This window comes from Thunnus thynnus, chromosome 13 (genome assembly GCF_963924715.1).
Source record: "Thunnus thynnus chromosome 13, fThuThy2.1, whole genome shotgun sequence".
NCBI lineage: Eukaryota > Metazoa > Chordata > Actinopteri > Scombriformes > Scombridae > Thunnus > Thunnus thynnus.
The window spans coordinates 29322386-29345171 of NC_089529.1; the positions used below are offsets into that span (position 1 = coordinate 29322386).

The 22786-nt window shown below is 40.5% G+C and overlaps 1 protein-coding gene across 1 annotated transcript in view; it reads right to left on the bottom strand.

Annotated features, from left to right (window-relative positions):
* Window positions 1-4196: 4196 nt before the first annotated feature.
* The window catches only part of zgc:77151 (uncharacterized protein LOC337153 homolog), a 46746-nt gene continuing 28156 nt past the window's right edge, over window positions 4197-22786 (bottom strand). Inside the window, exons 4-12 of the mRNA XM_067608900.1 lie at window positions 21487-21697; window positions 19701-19931; window positions 16846-16952; window positions 15622-15769; window positions 14206-14258; window positions 10170-10267; window positions 9903-10077; window positions 9470-9682; window positions 4197-8277 (exon numbers count right to left, since the gene is read on the bottom strand). Coding sequence (XP_067465001.1) covers window positions 6877-8277; window positions 9470-9682; window positions 9903-10077; window positions 10170-10267; window positions 14206-14258; window positions 15622-15769; window positions 16846-16952; window positions 19701-19931; window positions 21487-21697 — 2637 coding nt within the window. The 3' untranslated portion in view covers window positions 4197-6876. The remainder of the gene's footprint in view (window positions 8278-9469; window positions 9683-9902; window positions 10078-10169; window positions 10268-14205; window positions 14259-15621; window positions 15770-16845; window positions 16953-19700; window positions 19932-21486; window positions 21698-22786) is intronic.

A 22786-nucleotide genomic window follows, 5' to 3' on the forward strand; every position in this document is an offset into this window, starting at 1 on the left:
AAATCAAAGTGGTATTTTGTGCTGTAAAACGCTTAAGATTTTCCTCCAAAACCGTGGCTCAAAATGTCCAAGAAAAGAAGTTGCGGGAGTCTTTTCAGAGACGGTTGTGTCTTTTCACAGTTAACAATTCACAGATGTTAAAATGTCACGTGGCACCTTTAATTTGATCATTAAATCTTCATGAATGTCGCTCACTGGATGAATCACATCACTGAAACCTGAGCGCTCTGATGTCCGCCTGGCCCCAATGGCCACTAGGTGTCCCTGTTGTCGCGTCTTTTAAAAGGTCCAGTTTGCTCCGACAGACGTGGCGGAGCCGAGAGAGCGTCCTGCTGTCGCTTTTTTTTTTTTCAACAAGATCATCTCCCCTTGTGTCATCAGACAGCTTCAATAAAACATCACAGGACAACAGTTGTTCAAGTCAATGGTATGAAGGCTAGATGAGCAAATTTAACTTTCATTTGCTTTCAAACATCAACTCCAATTTTCACTATGAAGTATCAGGCACTTAATTTTAATTACTTTACATAAATGAGCAGTGCCGTTCGAGACTGATGCTGAAGTAGTGTGCAAAACACTGGATATAACAAATCTGTTTGAACATGCATAACAAAATGTAAACATTTAAATCTTAAACTTTATCAAAAAGGAGAAAAAAATGAAATTATACCTAAAGAAACCTTTACAAACTAAAGCTTAAATAACCAAAGAAGGAAAAAAACAAAACAAACAAAAAAAAACAAAACAAAACAAAACTATTCAACTCTCATACTGGTTTAACATGCTGCTCGACTCTAAACTACGAGATCTCCCCTCCCATTTTAAATGACACACCAGGCATTCAGCCCTCAGCGGTATGTTGTCATTAACACAAAAGACATGCAGATAAAAATAAATCTTAACTAAGGCAAATGTTCAGGAGATTCGGGCTGAGACACTGAGATAAAACTGGTCCAGTGGGGCTCCCAGGTCGGGGTACGCTCGAAACGAACTAGTTCATACGACGTCTGAAGGCGAAAAACGTTTGTAGCTTTAGACTGTCTCTCTTTGAGGACATTCATTGTGTTGCACTTGTTTGTACATAAATAAGTAAACTTGTAAAGATTTTTTTTAAAAAGAAGAGCATGAAAGATAAGTTCGAACCCCGCCTACTTTCAGGGAGATACAAAAATGATCGTAACCCTTTTTTTGGCCTTTCCAAAATCAAAAATACAACAGGAAAGGAGCGAGGAGTGGATTTAAGAGACCAGTGTTTAAGATTTAGGGTTCCCAGAACTTTCCATCGCACATCCAAACTCAACAAGTCCTCCAAATAAAATGACAAAATATGAGGTTGGTCAAGAACGACACATAGAAGGTTTTACTGATGTTTTGTCGGCACATCCATCCACCCCGACGACCTCTCTACGTGGACTTTGTCGCTCTTTAATGATGTCACCTGATTTCATCCTTTGCTCTCATTGTTCTTACTACGGCTGCTAGAGGGCGCTGTCACTTTAACGTAAATATATGTGGTTGGAAATGACTGATCTTGCCGCTTTCCTTTGGAGGACGGTCACTCCAAACCTTTTATCAGACTCTTGTAACATAAGGTTTGAAAATATGAACAATAAAACATTAATCTAACCTTTGTCTTTCTTTTCCAAGTATATAAGCTAATATAGTATATTAGTATATATGCAACACATGAACAAAGCCGTTGTTGCTTTATTTCTGTCTTCATGGATCATAAACTGTTGGCGGACGATGACTTTTACCTTTTAAGGTCTGTTATCTTTAGCCTCAAACTTCTTTCAAGTATATAGCCCGCAAGTCCATATTCAAGACCCCATATTTAAGACAAAAATTTGACGTTTTCAACCGACTCACACAGCTAGCGTTCATTAGTTACAGCGGATCGAATCTGTCGTCCTTTCAGCCAATGAAATCAACGCTCGTCAGCAAAGGAAGCTGCTTTTGTTTACTCTTGTCTAATAATTACTAATAATTTTGATGATAAATCTGCCATCATTATCGTTGTAAACAAACTAGACGTAGCAACAGTAGCTAAGGGGGGTGGGCTTAACGAAGGACCAATCCAAACATCGGAAAGGTGTGGTGGGAGTTTCAGATGCCGTTTGACTGTTCGACAAGCACTTTGAAGAACAGCAAAACAGTAGAGGGGTTGTAACTGACAATTTCTGTAACTTTCCGACAATCAGATAGCCACGCCCACTTTACACACTGATTGGTCGGCTGTGTTCAGGTGTTAAAAGTAGGTGGAGTTTGAATGTTTCTCTCAAGCTCTCTTTTCCCCGTCTTTACACAACGATTTCTGACACCTTTCGGGTGAATAACTGGAGATGTTGTCGTGTAAAAGGAAATGAAGATGCTCTCTTAAGACTTGCGAAGTGGGAGGAGATATTTTGGGCGCTTCTGGTTCCGTAAGTAAAAGTCAAGACGATGTTACATTACTCACAGTTTGAGCTCTTCTACAGCTTGGACTCACGTTAAACTCTTCTGGTTAAATCATCAGAACAAAAGATGATAAACTGTGTTAGAAAATATCTGGATCTTTAGTAAAAAGTCGAAGCTACAAGACACGTACATAAAGATTTCAGGGCAGAATTTAACTACGACTCCCAAGGTTCATTTCAACAACAAACAACCAATCACAGAGCTTTAAATTCGGTCACGTGCGCCACTAATGGCGAGTAGAAGCAAAAGGTGTTGAGAAAACTGATTTTACGATTTCACTTTTAATTTCTGGGTCACTTTTGAGTCTTCTCCATAGCAACGCTGGCCGAGGCTCATGGGTATTGTAGTATTCTTAGCTGTCCATCGAAATCATGTACAGAACGTTATTTCTCAGAAATAAAGTAGAAATATTTGAAACTGGTGGTGAGAATATGAATCTACAGGATCGTTAGATGATTCAGGAGAGTCCTGAGTTTCTATGTTCAGCAACATTGAGATCATTTAAAGAAATATTTAAAACTGGAATACAGGAAACCAGCGACGCCTCCCATTTCATAACTATTCTTCTTTGATGGTGGTACACTACTAAATGGCATTTTACCGACACCTTTACCTATAACTACTTCCTGTTAACAAGCCCTCCATCTCTCTCTGACAGCAGGCTTTTCACTCCATCTTCAAGCGAAGCTGCTCAGAAAAAGGTAGAAACATTTTTTTTTCTCGCCTTCAGACGTGATTGTACGAACGAGTTCCTTTTTGAAGCAGACTGCAGCCTTTACTGCTCGAGCACGACACCGGGAAGCTGCTGCAGAAACACGTCACCTTAATAAATAAAGGTTTACTGACAGGATGAAGCAGAGTAAGACACAATATTTATATTTAATCTGTTGTAAGATTATCAGACTTGTTGTGAGATATATTAAATCTTACTGCATTGATAAAAAATATGACTTTATCTCAAGAAATAATCACAAAAAGGAGGAAGCATTTTACCATCTTCTCCTTGTCTCTGCTCCTCGAGTGAAGGAGAACAAGCAACATTTCTTAAAACAAAACAGAATTAAAATAATGACTTATAATATCCTGCTATACTTGTGACTTCAACATAATGACAAATGTTATGGAATGCATGTGTTGTAGTGTGCGTGTGGAGGAGGTTTTTGATCATTTCTGATGGATTACATTTGCTTTGGTGCATCTGCCCAGCTATTATCAACTAAGTATACATATCTCTACTCTTGCATTCATTCATAAACAATTCATATCTGTCTCACATGATGCTAAGAGTCAAATAATAGAAGAAAAGAAAAAACTGCAAATATTTTCATTACAAGTCAATGAATCATGTAACTTAGTTCTTTAAAATAATTTCCACTTGTTTTAATGGAAATATGTTTTTTTTTAGACTGAAATTAAGATTTTAAGACTTGCTGAGATGAAAATTATTTGCAGCTACATTAAAAAACAAACAAACAAACAAAACAAAACAACAATATGGCAACAGCTACAAAACTAACAAACAGCACCAGTTCATTTCGGTGTCGTAGTTGATTCCGCTACTCTTGGTAAAATAACCAAACGTTGGCAGAAGGAAAAAAAAAACCAAAAAACATGACAGATATAAATATGGAGAAACAGTAGGTGTGCAAATCTGAACCAACATCTGTGACAGAAAGAAAATTAACTGAGAAATTAAAGGAAAAGGCTGTTAATTAAAGGGATACCTTGACATTTGAATATTTTTAAAAATATGCTACACAAGGTTTTTGTCATAATATGGGGTCTTAGTTTTGACGTTGGCACTTCAGATGAGATGAAGAAGAAACAGGGTGGAAAACGCTGACGTGTTCTTTGGTGAAGTGGAGTGAAGGCTGCGGGTTTGATTCCTGCTTGCATGTGATGTTGGTAATAACGTGATCTGTATCTGGATCTCTTATCTCTTAATCTGTTGAATATTTTCTCGATTGATCGATTAGTTGTTTGGTTTGTAAAATGTCAGAATAGTGGTGAAAAACGTTTTCACTGTTTCCCAAAGTCCAAGACGACGTCCTAAAAAGTCCACAAGCCAACAGTAAGAAGTTTACTGTCAGAGAGGATTAAAGAAACCAGAAAATATTCTCATTTAAGAAGCTGGAATCAAAGAATTTGAACTTTTTTTCCTCTTAAAAATGACTCAAAACACTGACTTATCGTTGCAGCTCTACGTTATTGGACAGTTTGGAAAAAAGGATCTAAATCAATGCAGCAGAATCTTTTTTTTATTCCATGCATTCTTCTTCTTCTTCTTCATCTTCATCAAAACCTTGTGCCTACATTACCCACAATGCAACTCAACTCGATTCACTCAACTGTACAGATTGTGGTGTGTAACGCTAGTAGCGGCTAATGTAGCCTGGAGCTGCTAGCACAAACGGCTTTATACTACTTTTTACACAGAGAACACCTGGAAACACGCTGAGGTGGAAGAGTTTCTCTTTAAGAAAATCACAAGACATGTTGAAAAGACACCTAAAGGCCTCAGTGCGCTTCGAAATGAGCGCTCATTAGATCATCTAACAGCGTCGAAAACCTTTCAGATGGCTTTTAACGCTTCTGTAACTTTCCGAAACACAGATTACAACAACTCTACGCAGGTGTGTTTGATCTTGTCTCTAAATTTCTTTTCACACAACTACTTCTGTCACTTTTTGTGCGTATGGACGAGGGCAACACCACGAACCGTTTACATACACAAGGTCCAATCACACTGCGGACAGAATGGGAGCAAAGGTATCCAGATACAGGCTACATGTTAATACATAAATGGTCAACAAACCTCATGAAAACACCAAAACCATCAACGAACTGATCTACTAACAAGGTTTTGGTATTTTCATGACATTTGTTCACAACAAAAAAAATATAGACTAACATCAGCCTTTAATACCAGGTGGAACTGGAAGTCTAAGTGTGTCCAAATGCATGCTGGGAAAGGCTACACCTCCTCCTGGTGAAACAGATGAAACAAGTGGAGAAAATAAAACCAAAAGAACCTGAGGTAGTCTGCATGTTTGGGCTACAAGTTCATGTATGATCTACTAAACGCGGTTCTTCCTCCTGTGCTGATGGCGCCACCATGTGGCAAAGCAGAAGGGCTGGGTATCAGAGCGCCAGCGAGTCACTGATTAACAGAAAATTACTATTCTCATAATCAAATCATTAGTCATTTTTTCAAGCAAAAAAAAAATGCAGATAATTTGCTGGTTTTAGCTTCTCAAAAGTGATGGTTTGAAGCTTTTCTGTGTCATTCGTGACGGTAAACTGAATTATTTTGGATTTTCTGCTGATCGGACAAAACAAGACGAAGAGAATCTGAAGGCTATTTTCTGACATTAATTGAACCTCAATACTTTTTTGGTACTGACCAAAATTGATCAAAAATTCACGTACAGAGAGCTGCCATCAGATTTCTGCTCATATTTGGAGTCTTATTGACTCAACAGTGATCAGAGATTTTCCTGATTTACATGACGTGTTAAATGTTTTGAAGGAAGAATTGCTTCTATTTCCTCAAAGTAAAACATTAGCAAACATACCCAGCCCTGCTGAGGAGTGAAGTACAACTAAACAGGTCCAACATCAAGGTATCTCTTTAAGTGATTTGAAGTGTTTTGAAGCCGGCGATGAAACAGATCGCAGGCCAGTTAAGGCACGTACGTGTAAGAAAAAGGGAGTTTATATAATTTCAGCTAACGAGCAGGACTATAGAAACGCTTCACTTAACGAGCTATAATGTGAAGACTGAGGAACTTTTCACTCGGAGCTCCAGATAACATCTAAACACTTTATCAGAAAATAACTATTTCTCTACAGAAGTAGAGTACAATTTAAAAATGAAGCTACCAAACTACAGTACACTCTAGATGCTAATTAATGAAGTCTTGATGCATAGCATCACCCATAGATGTAATATTGATTTTGATTTTACATAATAAGGATCTTATTCAATATTTCACTGTGACATTGAATAATGGAGTTAATAGTGTTATGGAGGGTTATGGCAGTGTTTGTTAAAGAGTCACAGTCTCGCTCCTCTGTTTCTTTTTTTACCTTAAAGAGACAGAAATCATCAGAGAAATGAAGAGAAACTGATTTGTGATTGTCATGAGTCTCTGTGTTGACATTCCTCTGCAAGTTCAATTAATGATCGAAAACAGGAAAACAAAAAAAAAACAACAAAACAAAACAGGAAGTATCAACAAGGAGACAGAATGATGAAGAAAAGAAACATCCCTGCTCCGAGTATTCAGGCTCTAACATGAGCCCCATTAACCGCTGAAGCTCCCCATGGTGGATACAACTTTCCAGATTCCAAATCCTCTACTTATCCGACAGCTTTTCAATCACATAATGCTAAAAACAACAGTGTTTGAGGGCTCTTCAGCTCTGCTGGGCCAGGACCAGAGCGGTGGGCTGGGGCAGGACGGGGCTCGGCAGCCCTTTGCTGGAGGCTTCAACGTCGCACTCCACTTTCTCCACGCCGGCCATCTGCTGGCCACCAAAATCCCCGATCTGGCCCACGGAGGAGATCGCCGAGCTCTTCCCTTCCTCCTTAACATCCTGGTTTCCCATCTCAACGTCTTCACCTTTAACAAACTCGACCTGTATGGTCGTAGACTCCATCTGTGTGGGATCTTTCTGCTCTGACGTCTCAGCGTCATGTCGCTCTACTTCAACCACGTCCTCCTCCTTCTTCACTTCTGTCTTTACTCCTCCCTCGCCTCGCTCTTTTGCAGTCCTCTGGGTTTCAGCCTCAGATCCCGGAGGAAGGAATTTCCCAAACCTCATCCCGGTCAGATCCTCCTCGAGTTTCACCTGGAAGGGTGGCAGCCCGAGCAGGAAGGCCCTGATCCTGCTGGGGGAGCTCAGGTCTGCGGGTTCCTCCTGGTTCTTCATCTCCACATCCTGCACTCCTCCTCCTCCTCCTCCTCCACTTCCTGAACAGCTGGACCGGTTCAGGCTGAAGTCCTCCACCTGCTCCGTGCAGCCCGCTCTGGGTCTCTTGGCTGACGACTGATCTGTGTTCGGTTCTGGTCCGTCAGTGCTGGGTCTCTTAGTTGTGAAGCGCTTGCTGAGGTTGAGGGGCAGGGCCTGCTCGGGGGGAGGGGTGATGGGAGAACAGGGGGGCTTGGTGCTCAGGTCCTGAGACAGCGCCTCAGACAGCCGGCGGGTGAAGGTCTGGAGCTGAGACGAGTCCAGACGAGTCCTCATCAGCTGCCGCACCTGAACGCTGCAGTCCAGATCCAAAGGCAGGACCCGGAGAGGTGGCAGAGGAAGCCGGTTCCTGGCGTCCCGGCCGCCTCCTCTCTGGGCCGCCTCGTCCAGGTTACACCCCGAGCAGCGGTTGTGGAGATGTTGCAGCAGGTGGGGCTGAGACTGGTGCTGGTCTCCGCTTGGCTGAGGAGTATCCGGGCTTCCACTTTTAGGCTGCAGGGTGTAGATGGTCGTGTGGTGCTGAGTCGGGTCTTGAGGTGTCAGGGCCGGGCTCTCCAGGTTCCTCTGGAAGCCCACGCGGCTCCTGAGAACATCCAGGGGACACATGCCTTTGATGGGGCTGAATCCGCCAAGAGATCCCCCGACGAAGTGGCGAGGCAGAGCGGAGAGCAGCACACCCGGAGCCGCAGCCGCACACTCCCCCCTGTCCTTCAGCTCCTTAGGTTTGGGCTGGAAGGGGAGGAAGGGGGCGGACATGGGGGAGAGGTCAGGCGTGAGGGGCATGTTGGCGGGGAGGATGGCCGACTGGACGGGCTGCAGGGAGGGAGTCTGGAGAGGCTGCGGCACCTGGAGGGACGACAGAAGAGGAAAGAGGCGTCAGGGATGGTGACAAGAGTTTATTGATTTCTTTTAAAAGGCTTCACCTTTTTATTTAAAAACCTGTTTTAAAAGGTGTTATTCTACATTTTTCTTCTCATTTAATCTCAGGAAAAGACCAAAATCAACAATGTGTGAATCCGTCTCTCGGTGCTTTCTGACTTCCCATAAATCTGTAAAAACTGCTGACAAAGAGCCTGTCCATTTCCTAAAACAGCTGGTCACTGTAGTTTTTAGCTAACAAACAGGAGGAAATAATGCATTTGTTGAGGATTATTTTTTATATAAAGCACTGTGCAAAGGTTTTAGGCGCTTTAGATGTTTATGTTCTTCTCCATTAAGGAGGCGTCTGATCGTCCCAAATTTATTCTGCAGCATGAAAACGAGCCCAAACATCCAGCCAGAGCCAGTCTGGGATTAACAAGAAGAGACAGAAGCAGCTGAGACTCTTTAAATCCACAGAAGAAGAACTGTGGCAACTTCTCTAAGATGCAGGAAACAACTGACCTGCCGACTCCCTGAAACACTGAGGAGAACTGCTGCTGTTTTAAAGGCAAAGTTGCTCACACTAAATATTGATTTTATTTAGGTTTCTTCTCTTTACTAACCTTTGTATGGAATTAATTAATAAATAAAAACTATTCATGGCATCATTTTTGATCCTCACTTTAATTTTAGTGCCTAAAACCTTTGCACAGTACCGTCTGTCTGTGTTGTTAATAGTTTTTGGACAATAATGAAGTTCTACAGTACAGAGGATACAATATATCAGGCTTTAATGCGCTTATTTCATTGTTAAGCATTTATAGACGGGAAAAACTTGCAATTTTGACTTGAAAGTTACATCACAAAGACTCAAGACTTGACTCTGACTTGGTTTAAAAGACTTAAAAACAGTAAACTCCTTCTTGAATATTCCTCTGTAGGTGATTATTTGGAACATATTTGTCATAGACAGGTATCAGAGAAGATCTTTGTGCTCTTTCTGTATCTTTTTTGCTGTGAAACCTTGAAAATTCAACTTGATCACAGCTGCTGTTCTGTTCTGCCACCTTTCAAGCCTGCAGGTGTCGAGTATTAGAGTCTGGTAGATTCTGAGCGGAGAATACCACTCCACAGGTGCACCATAAGCCAGGTGTGTAGCTGTGATGCGGGCTTTTACCCTGTGTGTGCTGCCAGGGGTCGGTCCAGCTCTGCTTCTGGGTGGAAGCAGAGGACTCTGCAGCGAACATTCGGCCGCTGCTGCTGCTGCTTTAGTTTTAGCCTGCTGCTGAGCCAGCAGCTTCGCCTGAGCGATCAGCGTGGCCTTGTTGCGTTTGCCTGGCGGTCGGCCTCTGCCTCTCTTCACCACCACGGTGCCGTCCGGGTTCACCACCTGCTCAGAGAGACGACCGTCAACAGAGGAGCAGGATGTCTCCAGATTTGATTCATTCATTTTAAACAATATATGGAAAAAATACAAAACAGAACATTTCCAGAAGCAGCTTTATTTACCATCTTACCTCAAGTCAGACGACAATATAAGAATATTTCCCCAAAATGTTGTTGAATATAACTTTACAAACAAACACTATGATCCTTTCTGAGTCACTTACAGTGCGAGGAGGAGGAGGAGGGGTTGTAATCTTCTTGGCTTTGGGTCCTGGTTTTCGCCCCCTTGGAAGCGGTTTCCTTCCTCTTATCCCTCTGGGCTTCGGAGGCACGGGGGATTCTGGGATTTTGAGTTCTGTTCCCCCTGCTCTGAGGTGCTCTTCATAAGGAAGCATCAGCCTGAGATGCGCACAGTTACAAAAAGGTTAGTGTGTGTGTATATTTTAAGACCTTTTTAGCGTATAGTATGTGTTTGTACTTGTGCGTCTGACCTCTCGTAGTGTCTCCTGGTGCAGGTTGCAGCGCTGGTGCTGCCGGGACATCCTCCCAGCTCGTTATAAACCACTTTCCAGAGACGGTCCGATGTCACCTGTGACACACAAAACGTGACGACAATCAGTTTTAAACTCCTGAAATCGTGCAGAAAATGTCAATTTTCCAGCATCAAAGCTCTTTGGTCCAGATTGAAATATGTGAACAACTATTGGATGGATTAAAATGAAGTTTTGTTCAGACATTCATGATCCCCTGAGGATGAATCCTACTGACTTTAGTGATCCTCTGAATTTTTCTCTGGCGCCACCATGTGTTTAACATCATCAAGTAAGATTTTTATGGTATGTTTTTACTTATAAAGCCATTCTAGGCTAACTTCTTTCACGGAGTTCATCTTCAAATCATTATCTCAGATCACAGGACACCTATCTGCCATGTGTCCCAGATGTTTGGAGAGATGGAAAGAAAGGCCTTCATGTTTTCTGCTGCTGACAGAGGAGCCGAGGAATCTGATATCTGATATCTGATATCAAATTCCGGGCAAATGTAGATTTCATGGTATATGACTCTTATTAGTTGTCTCTGTTTTAGCTCATTTTAGCCTTTTTTAAAGTATTGTTATTTGCTTTTGTGATTTTCTCTTCGCTTATTTTTGGGGTTTTATTATTGTTTTATTTGTATGCTACAGTTAAGTCTGCATTCTGACTGTTTTTAGAACGGATGGGGGGGGGGGTGTGTGTGTGTGTGTGTGTGTGTGTGTGTGTGTGTGTGTGTGTGTGTGTGTGTGTGTGTTCAACGAAACGTCAGCTCGTCACTCAGGTGAAGCAGCAGAGGCGCCGCAGAGATATTTGTGTGTCATGAGGGCTGTAACACTGTGTTGTTGAGTACAAGGCTCTGTTCAGTACAGCGGGTGAATTGAAGAATTGAGCAATCGGTTAAAACTGCATGTTTTAATGTATTTATGGTAAAGCTGCTTGTGTGTTTATTTACTGAACACTGCTGAGAGAATGACTGACCTCCACTGCTTCATTCTGAGGGATCAAACTCTATTTCTTACAGTTGAAAAGCATTTTATAAAAATGCTGGTTTGATGCCCCTATTTTACCCTCTTTCTATTTTATCCTTTTTCTAAGTTTTAATCTTTGTCTTAATGTCTTTGTTTTCATTGTCTTGTGTAAACAGGGTGCACATGTAAAAGAGAGTGAAACGTTCTCACTGGACTTTGTATGAATAAAGGTTGAATGAATGAATATAAATGTTTGTATTTTTGGCACGTTTATACTGATTTTGATGCACTTTAAACATATCAAATCAGGAATTTTAAGACTCAACTCAACAGTTCTATTTTCCAATTTATCTTGTGTTATCACATGATAAACAAGTTCAGAAATAAGGAAAAAAAGAGAAAACAACAATCTGAAATATGACTATTTATAATAGGGGTGGGTGAAAAAATTCAAATCAGACTCACGATTCTTATCTTCTACAACTCTGAATCACTCACAGATGCCAAAAATTGATTTAGGTAATAACCTTAGGGGGCAGTGCGGCACATGCTAGAGTTAAAAAAAGGCAAGTGTTTGGGTGCATTTAATAAATTAATAATTATCTTTGAAGGCAAGTATTTAGTGAATTCTGGGTACCTCATCACTCAGAGACTAATAGCGTTTTTCCATTAACCCGGGTTGGTCCGCTTAAGCTGCGCTGAGCCAAGCCAACCTACGATGAAATGCGTCTCCACTACACACCTCACAGCAGGGGATAACCATGGTGAGCCAAGGTCCAACTGCAGCCGACCCCCTTCCTCCCCCTTAAACAAACGGTGTGTTGCAGACTCAGCGTGTCTGTGCTTTAAAAGCCTCTCTGTGTTCAGCCCTCAGTACTTTTGTAGCTTCTAACTGAATCTCTGTGGTCTGAAGTTTAGTTTCTCTCTGTGTTCCTGTTTGTACTTTCAGCCGTATCATGGTCGTGTTAAGTTACTGCTGATGACAACCCATTTCCTGCTTTTGTTGCTTCACATTAAAAGCTTTTATATTACTTAATAATGGGAGACCTTTATTGTGAAGAATTTATTAGAAACGAATAGTACAAGCAGAAACAGCCAAAGTGGTGATGATGTTTGATGAAGAGCTGCGGACAACCAGCACACCTCCAACAGGTAAACTACTTATTTTACTTTGCACTGCTGTGTAATGAACAAGACTAGGTCAAAGCCTAGTATATGGCTGGACCGACCATGTACGGTCAATGTGTGAAATTGTGGCCCGTTTGTTAAAAGGATAGTCAGTGTTTGTCCATAATATGAATTCCTGGATATTAAATGTTCATCTGCAAGTTCACTGTTGTGGATCCAGTAATATTTGTTATTAAACAGCACTGAAGTAGCGTCACATGACATGGTTTGACTATGTTTGAGTAAAAAAAACAGGGTATAAATGCAGTTGCATGAACGATACTTTCCACCTTGGGATGTTTGATTTGAAAGAGAACTGATTTTACTTCTAATTATAACTATTCTAATTATTATGAACTCCTCCCGCTCTGTGGATGTCTCTCGTTTTTCTCTGTACTGAGTGTTTTATCAGTGATTGTTATTTTGGGTGCTTTAACTCCCTCGTGCCTTTCTTCCGCCTCTTTCCTGCTTAAGGAGGCTGCAGTGGAAAATATAAATGAAAGTTTTAACAGAATTTTAGGTGCAAATTCTGGAGGCTTATCACTTGATTTGACTGTAACTGTGGTAACCAGACGGAGGTCACCACAGTTACAGTCAAATCAAGCGCACCTGTAGAGCAGACGCCCTACACTAAACTGATAACAGCTACACGAGACGCATGTTGCTCAATGTTTCAGATGTGAAAACATCAGAGAAATGAAAAGTTTGCATCTTGGTATTAGTTCAGTTATAAAATCCAAACGCATCGCGGAGAGTCGATCACACCGGACGGTAGAGACGCTGGTATGAGTGTGTTTAAACGGGAGTTCTCTTTATTTAACACCGGAGCTGAGAGCGTTGGGGCACAGTCACTCTGCAGCTGTCCTCAGTTTCCATCAACTTGCGCCGATTTATTTTGACAGAGCAACAGCCAATGGGGAAACTTCATCACTCATTCATGGACAACTGCAGTTATAGGACTGGTCCCACTGTTACAGATCAGCCAAAAATATGGAGCTAGACATGAGGAAACAATCTGAAGATTGACATTGAAAAACATATAATGCAAAAATATCTAAATAAAATAAGATTGTAATGTTTTTAATGTCCATGTTTTACTTTTCAGTTGAACTTGTTTCAGTGCCAAAACATCTTTTTCCAATACAAGTGTTTCAATGCCGATGTTTCCAGGTTTTGTTTTCATGCCAAAATTGAACTGTCACTGCTCTGGCCCCACAGGAAACACTCACAGCGTGCCAGCTCAATGCGACTAACCCCCCTCACCCCCCAAAACAATGGGAAAAACACCATAATTAGTTAGCGGAGTGGAGCAATGAACTCCAGCACTAACAAACAAGAGCAGCCGACCAACACACCCACACACACACTGCAGAACTTACACAACTTACACCTGTGAAGAAAATAAATGGCTCCATAGTCTGTTTCATTTTTTTACAGCGTTTTAGAGAACAATGGCTTTCCCCCGGTACTAACGCTGCAGCACACACACCAACAGCTGTTTTTATATCAAACACCGTAGCAGTGATGTTGGTCAGTAGATGGTTCGGTTTCATTCTTCTCATACAGACATAAGACTAGATGATGATTTCAAACAATGCAGCTTAATTTTTTCCTCTGAGACACTTTTCTTTTTTCTGTTGTTCATCAACATCAGTTAGCTTCACTCTCACGTATGTTTCATATTGCAGTTCAGTGGATGAAGGAAACAAATGAACCGTTTGACACGCAGAGCTTTAAAAGTAACACACTCTGGTGGAGAGGCAAACACTCACAGTACACCCGTTTTACCACAACAACACTGTAGATAAACAAAGTTTGAATAAACCAAATAAACTTTGAAGTAAACCGAAGTGACTCACCTTTTCGTATCCGCCGAGCCGTTTGACCACAGAGTACATGAGGAAGAGGTCAACTGAGGACAGAGTGGAAACAGACGAGACATGCAAATATGAAACGGAGCAGATAAAAGTGCACATCGGGTTGTGATTCAGACACAAAAACGCTCAGTTTCAAATCAAACAGTTTGACTAAACAAATGTGTCCTGATAAAACTAATCTGCAGAGTTACTCAATGTGCTTCGTTTTATTCTTGCCCGCTTGTTAAAAGAAAAAAAAATCCAGATAACACAAACTTCAGCTCCACAGAACAGGTTTGACTTCTGCTTTCCATAATACTGATGGATTACGTCAGATAAGACGGCAGCTCACATTTCAGATGTATCATTTCAACACCTTTGAACTTCACTATCTAGTCAGTGAGTCATTGACAGTCTAGTCGAGATTAGCAAATGTTTTAGACACAATTGAGCTTAAATTTTAACAGTGAAGCTATTAAAAGCATGTTGAAAGAAAAATCAGATCCAGAATATATTTGTGATGCCAAACAGTGTGAAAAACATACTTTACTTGAGTATTTCCATGCGATGCTACTTTATACTTCAATTCCACTACATTTCAGAGGGAAATATTGTACTTTCTACTCCACTACATTTATTTGACAGCTTTAGTTACTCTTCAGATGAAGATTTGACACAGTGGATAATATAACAAGCTTTTAAAATACAACACATTGTTAAAGATGAAACCAGTGGTTTCCAACCTTTTTGGCTTTTGACGTCTTACAAAAAGCAGTGTGTAGTCGGGGTCACATTTCACATGTCTATGAGTTGTTAACAGCTCCACCAAATAGTGATTTTTCCCTCTAAACTTCTCACATGCTTTCATTTCAATAAATGTTCAAATGATCCAATATTTCAGCAAAAATCAAAGATTAGAGAAAAAGTCCAAAAACTGAACAGATTTGTGTATCAGAACTTTGTTTTTTCTTCTTTCCTCTCCCATTAATCATCTCACCACCCCTCAGATTTATCTGCTGACCCTTTGGAGGGGCCCGACCCCTAGGTTGGGAACCACTGGACTAAACTAGCTAACTGTATATAAAGTAGTGTAAACTAGCTCCACCTCCAGCAGCTACAACAGTAACATGCTGCTCTAACACTGATGCTTCACTATTAATAATCTAATGATGTCATATATAAGAATATATCAGTCAGAGGGACCAAACCACTACTTTTACTGCAATACTTTAACTATATCAAACTTCTACTTGAGTAAAGAACTTGAATACTTCTTGGACCACTGGGTATCCGGGACAGATTTAGCCAGAAACAAAGCACATGACATGTGAGAGCTGAACCTGTGACCTCGTCCTTTCATCTTCCAAATGTCAAATTCAGAACGATGGGGAGATAAAAGAGCTTCCACGTGCGACTCACTCTTCTTGAAGCCGAGGTTGGGGACTTTATGGATGGGCGAGCCGTGGCGGTCCATGAAGACGTAGAGCTGATCCAGGAACAGCTGCTCTTCAGGGTGGGGGAGCCAGCTGCCCTCACAGCCGACCTCCACGCTGCCCATCACGTTCTCCTGAAGGGGGAGGAAAAAATGCTCTTCATGGTTTCACTTCAGAAATAAAAATGTGACTATATGTTGTGTTTTAACTGCTTTCACTGTCTGATTAACATGTTTTTGTTACTTAAACGTCTCTTATTATCATCTATGCAGCTGATTCATTTTTCTTTGCTTTTGTTTGTTGTTGTTTGTTTTAATGGCTAATTTAACACCCGGTCAAGAGACAACAAATCACCTTTTGGCTAACACTGGCTTATTTATAGTGATGTTGATTAACATTCAAAAATTAAAGTTTGATATCAAATGTTCACTGACTTTAGTGACCTTCAAATCTGAATGGAAAAACTTTTATTTTCTTGCACCTTTCATTCATTTCTTTTGTCTTCTGCGCTTTTTAGAGCTAATCGATTAGTCGATCGAAAGAAAATTAATATGCAGCTATTTGGATAATCGATTAATTGTTTCAATAATTATTTAAGCAAAAATGCCAAATGTTAAGTTTCTCAAATGTGACAATTCGCTATTTTACACTAATTAAAACATACTTATGAATATTATATTCCATTTCTGCCAAGTCTGTTCCACTAGATGCCACTAAATTCTACACACTGCACCTTTAAGATACTCATTTCAGGATCATATTGTGACAGCAGTCACCTGTATCATCTTTCTGTCCACGTTAAAAAGTGGTGAAATTATCTCATACTTGAAACCTCAGCTGCAACAGCGATGTCTAAATCTCTCTCAGGACAGCTGAACGGCTTTGGACAGTATTTTATCAAACCCCAAATACTTTCAAATCCCTTGTTGAATCTTATCAAGTTATAAACTATCTGAAGGCTAAAATAACTACAACTCCAAGATGTTTAATCAGCTTTTGTTGGCTGAGAAGCAGAAACACGTTTCTGTTCACAACCTGTTCTCCCTGTTGAACTACAAAAACAACGGTGCAACAGAGTGATGCATCTTCACTCACAAACAATCTTTGTCTGAATGCAGACAGCAGCAGAGAGCTCATAAACCAGAGAATACACTCACTTTTTATTTTAACTTGAATTACTTACAGCTGATCTGAAATTAAACAAACAAACCTTCATCCTTTCGATCCAGGACTCTGATTGGCTGGAGTTCGGGGAGTCTTTGCCGTCGCGGCCTCTCCTCTTGCGAGGTCGTCCTCGGAGACTGAGAGATGGACATCCTGCAGCAAAAACAACACAACCGACATAAAGATTCCACTATGAAGCAACAATCCCTTCAAGTTCCCCTTCAATCAAAATCCCGTTTGTCTTCTTGTTCCTACGGTTGAATATTTGAGCTTCACCGTACAGAACGATGCAGTTTGACACTTGAAGGCTGTTTTCATGTTCACCTCTGTGCTCACTGAAAATCTGATTTTAAAGGGCGTTGGCTTCTGAGTGTGATTTGTGGTAGCTAAAATGGACACAACCCAGCACAGGAGCAGGTGAGTTATGACTTAATGGCGGGACGAAGGCGGCTGCCGCCATCTTGGCTGTTTTAATGAGTAACATTACAACAGGAGAGAACTCGCTGGGAGAAATCTCTTCTCTCCAGACATGAACTGCGTACTTCAGACACTCATTACTCTTCTGATAACAAGCTGCACAGTTGAGCACTTGTTTTCCACCCTTAACCGGATTAAAACATGCAACAGGCCGAATGAACAGTTTATCTATTCTTTCATTTGAAAGCGAGCAAACAAGATTATAATGAAATTATTTCATTGGTCGAGACCAAGCGCCGCCATCTTGCACTGTGATGTTTTGGAAAGTAGCTCACATTACTCCTTTATAGTTTGTCGACACATTAAAGACGAACTAATGCGTTTTTTGTATAAATTGTGCTCTTTGATGGCAGCAGTCATCTTTGAAATGCTGGTGCAGCCTATTGTGTGAATGTAATGAGAGCTTATAAATCACTTTGATGTAAAAAGTGAGCATCATATTTATTTAAGCGGCACGCTGTCAGTTTGTTTTTGCCGCGTGGTTGCTTTGCGCAAATAGCTTACAGGCTTAGAGAGAAATGATACTTTCTGCAACTCTGCGTGGCGTAAATTTCATCATCATAAGGTGTACACGTAGGCTCTGTGAGGACATCTGTGTACTTCTAATTTCCACAACAGTCGGACTCCAGAAAGTAGTATAAACAAAGCTGCTACGTGTCTGTGTGTGTGTCCGCTCTGGAGTATATCTGTGGCCTTAGCCTAAAAATAAATAAATCAATGTGATGTGATGTAGTTGTCAGTGCTGCAGATGTTCAGTGAACCACTGCAGTCGGTTTGTTTTCATGCAACAGTTGTGCTATAATGTTACTGGGGAAAATCACTCCAGCATTAAATGAAGGAATAATCATGCAGCTCACATCCGCCGTCTTATTCATTGAAACTATAGCATGTTGCTAAGCAACAACAACATAACCAGTAGCCTGCTATTGATACGATGAATAACAGGAAAATCCTCTCAATAATATTTTAATGAACTCTTAAGATAAGAGTAAAAAAAAACCTGTTTTAGTTGATCTACAGATCACTTTGGTTCTTGCTCACATTATTTCCTACAGAATAAAGTAATATTTGTGGCTACGCTGCAGTTTGGAAGTCAATCCTGGTCCAATATTCAACCTGCACAATAATATTCACCTGCACAATAAAATTCACCTACACAATAATATTCAACCTGCAATTAGAGAGCTGTTGTGTGAATTTCAGAGGCACAGAGGCCTAGAGAGAGATGATTGTTACATAAAACCTGCCTGTAAAGAATATAAAATAAATCTTCCCATGACCCTGTGATTCGGGGGTCCGGCCCTCGAGGGTTCTGAACTGGAATTTGGACACAAGTCTGTAGGAAAATAAACTTGTGAATCAAAGAAAAAGGGCTCAGAGAGTCTCGGGAGTTTCCAGCAGGTGGCAGCGTTACACAAACAGACAGGAAGCTTTTCCGGGAAGGAAGAGAAGTTTTCAGATGTAAATCACCTGCAGAGTCATGATCAGACTGAGATCATACATGAACCAAACACACACACACACACACAGACACACACACACACACACACACTTCATACAGTCTGGACTTTATATTTACATTGTAAGCAGGAGAAATGAGTCCCCACACCCACAAAGCCATTCATTCATTCATTCATTCATTCACCGTGAGCCTGTTTGCCCCCTGGTGGTTGTTACAGGGTTGACAGAAAGTTTATGTTTGTGTCTGTGGAGGAAGATCAATTAAATTCTAAGTTTTTTTTTGTTCATTTTCACTCATCATGCCTCAATTTGACGCCAGTAAACCTCACAAACTTCTTCTGCTCTTCTGTTCCTTCACAGTAAGCACTGATTTGGTGATTTGCAGGTTAAACGACGTCTTAAAACTGGGCTCTTTTTTTTTTTAAAATAGAAGTTACATAACTGTTCTTCCAACAGTATTTCAACACACGAAGCAGGACATGACTATACATCAAAATATATCTGTTTAAACAACAATTATTTACAACTTTGATGACTAAAACACTGACTTTGCAACCAAACTTGGACGTCTGGATGTCTTTTGATGTCCACTCAAAAACATGTTTTTTCTTCTTGTTCCTTCAGCTGGATGTTTGTTCTCCTCTCTGTGCAGAATGATGTATGTGTTTGTTTTCACATTCTGAAAGTGGAAAGTTTCTCTCAGCTCACTAAAAGTACAGTGAATAAATTTACACAACTAGTTTGGAGCCAATCGTGGTCCGATATTCAACTTACACAAGTGTGATGTGGAAACGTGAAGCCTCCGGTAGTGAAGGAGGAGACATCTGGTGTAGAAATTAAATATATTTACATGTAGATTCTGGATTTTTAATGAGGGAGAAGGAGGAGATTTTAACGTGGTAATTATACTTATGTTGTGTGTCTGATGTTTGTGTGTGAACTGGTTTCACTGGTTTCACTCACTGAACTGCCAGGAGAAGTTGGTGCTGCTCTCCAGCGTCGGGTGGTTGAAGGTGTCCCTGCAGTACAACACCCGGATGTTGGGCAGCACCCGTATCCCTCCCAGAGCCAGCAGATGGGGGTCCTGCAGCCCCGGCCCTCTCGCTCCGTCCTGGATGCGTCTCTGCAGGGAGCGGAAGCGGCAGTACTGCGGGTAGCTGAGCACTTTGATGCCCTGACGCTCCGTCAAGCCGTCTGCGAGGAAAAGAGACACGAGACTACACGTTATTTATGGTTTCATATTAACAAACCTACTGTGCACTTTGTGCTCCGTTAACTGAAAGTGATTATTTTACATGACTTTTCCAAAACAATACCGTAGATTTTTTATATTGATTTCCTTCCTTGCAGACAGCCGCTGGTTTCAGTTCATTTCAGCACGCTGTAAAACTCTACTCGACTTGAAAAGGGAAATGTGTAATCCATCACAGTGAACTACTCATTGCTTTTTATTGTTTTATTGCATTACTGTGTTCAGTTGCTGCAGCTGTGAGGACGGACCGTTTAGAAAAATCATGTTTAATGACAAGTTTGAGGAGAGTCCAACTAAACCAGGAAGCATCAGGATCAGCTGGGCGATTAATCGGATTTTATTTTCAAATTACGTTTTTGGCTTCAAACAATTATGAAGACAAGACGATCCGAGATAAAACGATTATTGTGCCGCATTCCGTTTCGCAACGATGATCTCATTTTGTCTTGTGTTGTAAATCCAGCGCACCCTTTTCTGTTACAGCGTTGCACTTTCACCATTTCCTTAAAGCCCAAACTCACTCTCACTGGGAATCCACATAGGAAGGTTAAATAAACGTGACGTCAGTACTGACCAGAATAATCTCTAGGTAGCTCTAGGAAGGATCAATACAAAAGATGCGTAATTGTACGTTCAATAACATTTCACTTCTTATTTTAATATTAAAAAAATAAAGTTAAACTTCTTATATACTGGCAGCCTTTATTTACCTTCCCTGCAGAGAGAACCACCAACTTTTTAATGTGCTGTTGATGCTGTTTCCTGTTAATATAATAATAATTTTATTGTCCTCTTTCTCTAATTAACTTCAGTTGACTGTAGAGCTGCAAAAATTAGTCCATTGATCGACTCACAGAAAAAGAATCAGCGAATAATTTTCATTATTCGTTTAATCATTTTCAGCAAAACTGACAAGATTTGCTGGTTTCAGCTTCTCAGGTGTGATGATTTGAAGCTTTTTTGTGTAATACACCACAATAAACTGAATTTCTTTGGATTTTGGACTGTTGATCAGACAAAACAAGACTTCTGAAGACATGAACATGAACTGTAGGAGATTATTATTCTCACTATTTTCTAGCATTTTACAAATAAAACGATTCATCGATTAATCACAAAAAGCATCAGCAGATTAATCAATAATGAAAATAATTGTTAGTTGCAGCCCTCGTTGGCTGTACTTTGCTGTTCTTATAATCACTATTAAGTCACCATCAGTGAAACATGTCACTTCCTGCACATGTGCGTCACATTAAAAGTCTTCCAGAGGCTCAAAGGGCACGATCTCTCCCTTTTCTGTAAGGCTTTTAATGTGAAACATCTGCAGGAAGTGTCTATGGCAGTTTAACATTGAATGAAAGAACAGGTAAATTAAAAACTACTGGAGTTTATTAGTGATTGACAACATCATTTTTGTACTTTGTGAAACTGGAGCCACTCTGGTCAACACAAGGTTTCCAGTTAACATGGCTCAGAGTGTGTTCCAGTGTTTCTTACTCTCAGTCTTGTCTTTCAGCGGCTCGCTGCTCTTGTCCGGCGTGTTGTTGCTGCCGTTACTGTCGCCGCTCTCCGGAGGTTTGTGGAGGCCGTTGGTCCCGCAGGGCGGCGCCTTGGAGCTGCGGCTCCAACCTACCGGCTCTGAACACGACCATCGCACCAGGTCCTCTACCCGCACCACCATCTTCCTGGACACCGCCAGAACCTCATCCTGAACAAACACACAGAGCGATTCAGTCCATTTTATTATTATTATTATTATTATTATTATTATTATTATCATTATTATTATTATTAATCGAGACTTTCTGACATCTTCTGTGGGTTTTCAGTTTTTGATTTTATGTGAATATTTCACAAACATTTATTCAAGTATTTTGTGTTTGTTGTAGTTTTGAATTTGTCGGAAGGTGGAAAAACTCTAAACGAGCCCTCCTCTCACTTCCTGTCAGCTCTCTACTTTCTGAACTCCCAGAAAACTTTTAATAAATCAAATTTATCACACTGCACTGTAGCTGAACCTAGTGTTTATCCTGTTTTATCGGTCTTATTCTATTCTGGCTGATTGTTATTTTCTAATTAACTCTTTAAAAATCTATTTAAATGTCTTTTCATAATGTATTTTTCCTTTTATATTTTGTCTTTCTGCCTTTTATGTTTCATGTGAAGCACTCTGAATTGCCTTGTTGTTGATAGGTGTACAAATAAACTTGCCTTACTTTCTAAATTAAGTAAAAAAAAAAAAAAAAAAAGAACCATTTAGCAAGTCACTGTGAAAAAACCCCCAAAAAACTAGGAGATTTTTTTTTGTTAAATGAATATTTTGTTACAGCGTTTTAAAACAAGACCAAGAGTCTACAGCCATGCTTGTAGATGCAACATGCTAACATGCTAACAACAACAATGGTAATATGCTGACGTTTACCATGATCACCATCTTAGGTTAGATGATGGGAACGTTGTCATTTCGCAGGTTTCTGATCATAAATGTAAGTATTGGACAAATTACATATTTTAACCGGATGGTGGAGCTAGAAGAAAGGTTAAAGGATCGCCAAAGTTATTAAAATTCATCCTGATTGGAACACAAATGTCCGCACCAAATTCTGTACCAATCCATCAGCAGAATATTAGAGATATTTCACAGGAAAGGAGTACAAACTTTAACCTGCTGGTGGCGTCAGATGAAAAGTCAGCACATCACTTAAGTCTTTAGGATTCATCCTCTGAGCACCACGAACGTCTGAACACAATTTCATAGCAGTCCAACCAATCTTTGAGATACTTAAGTTTCACCAAA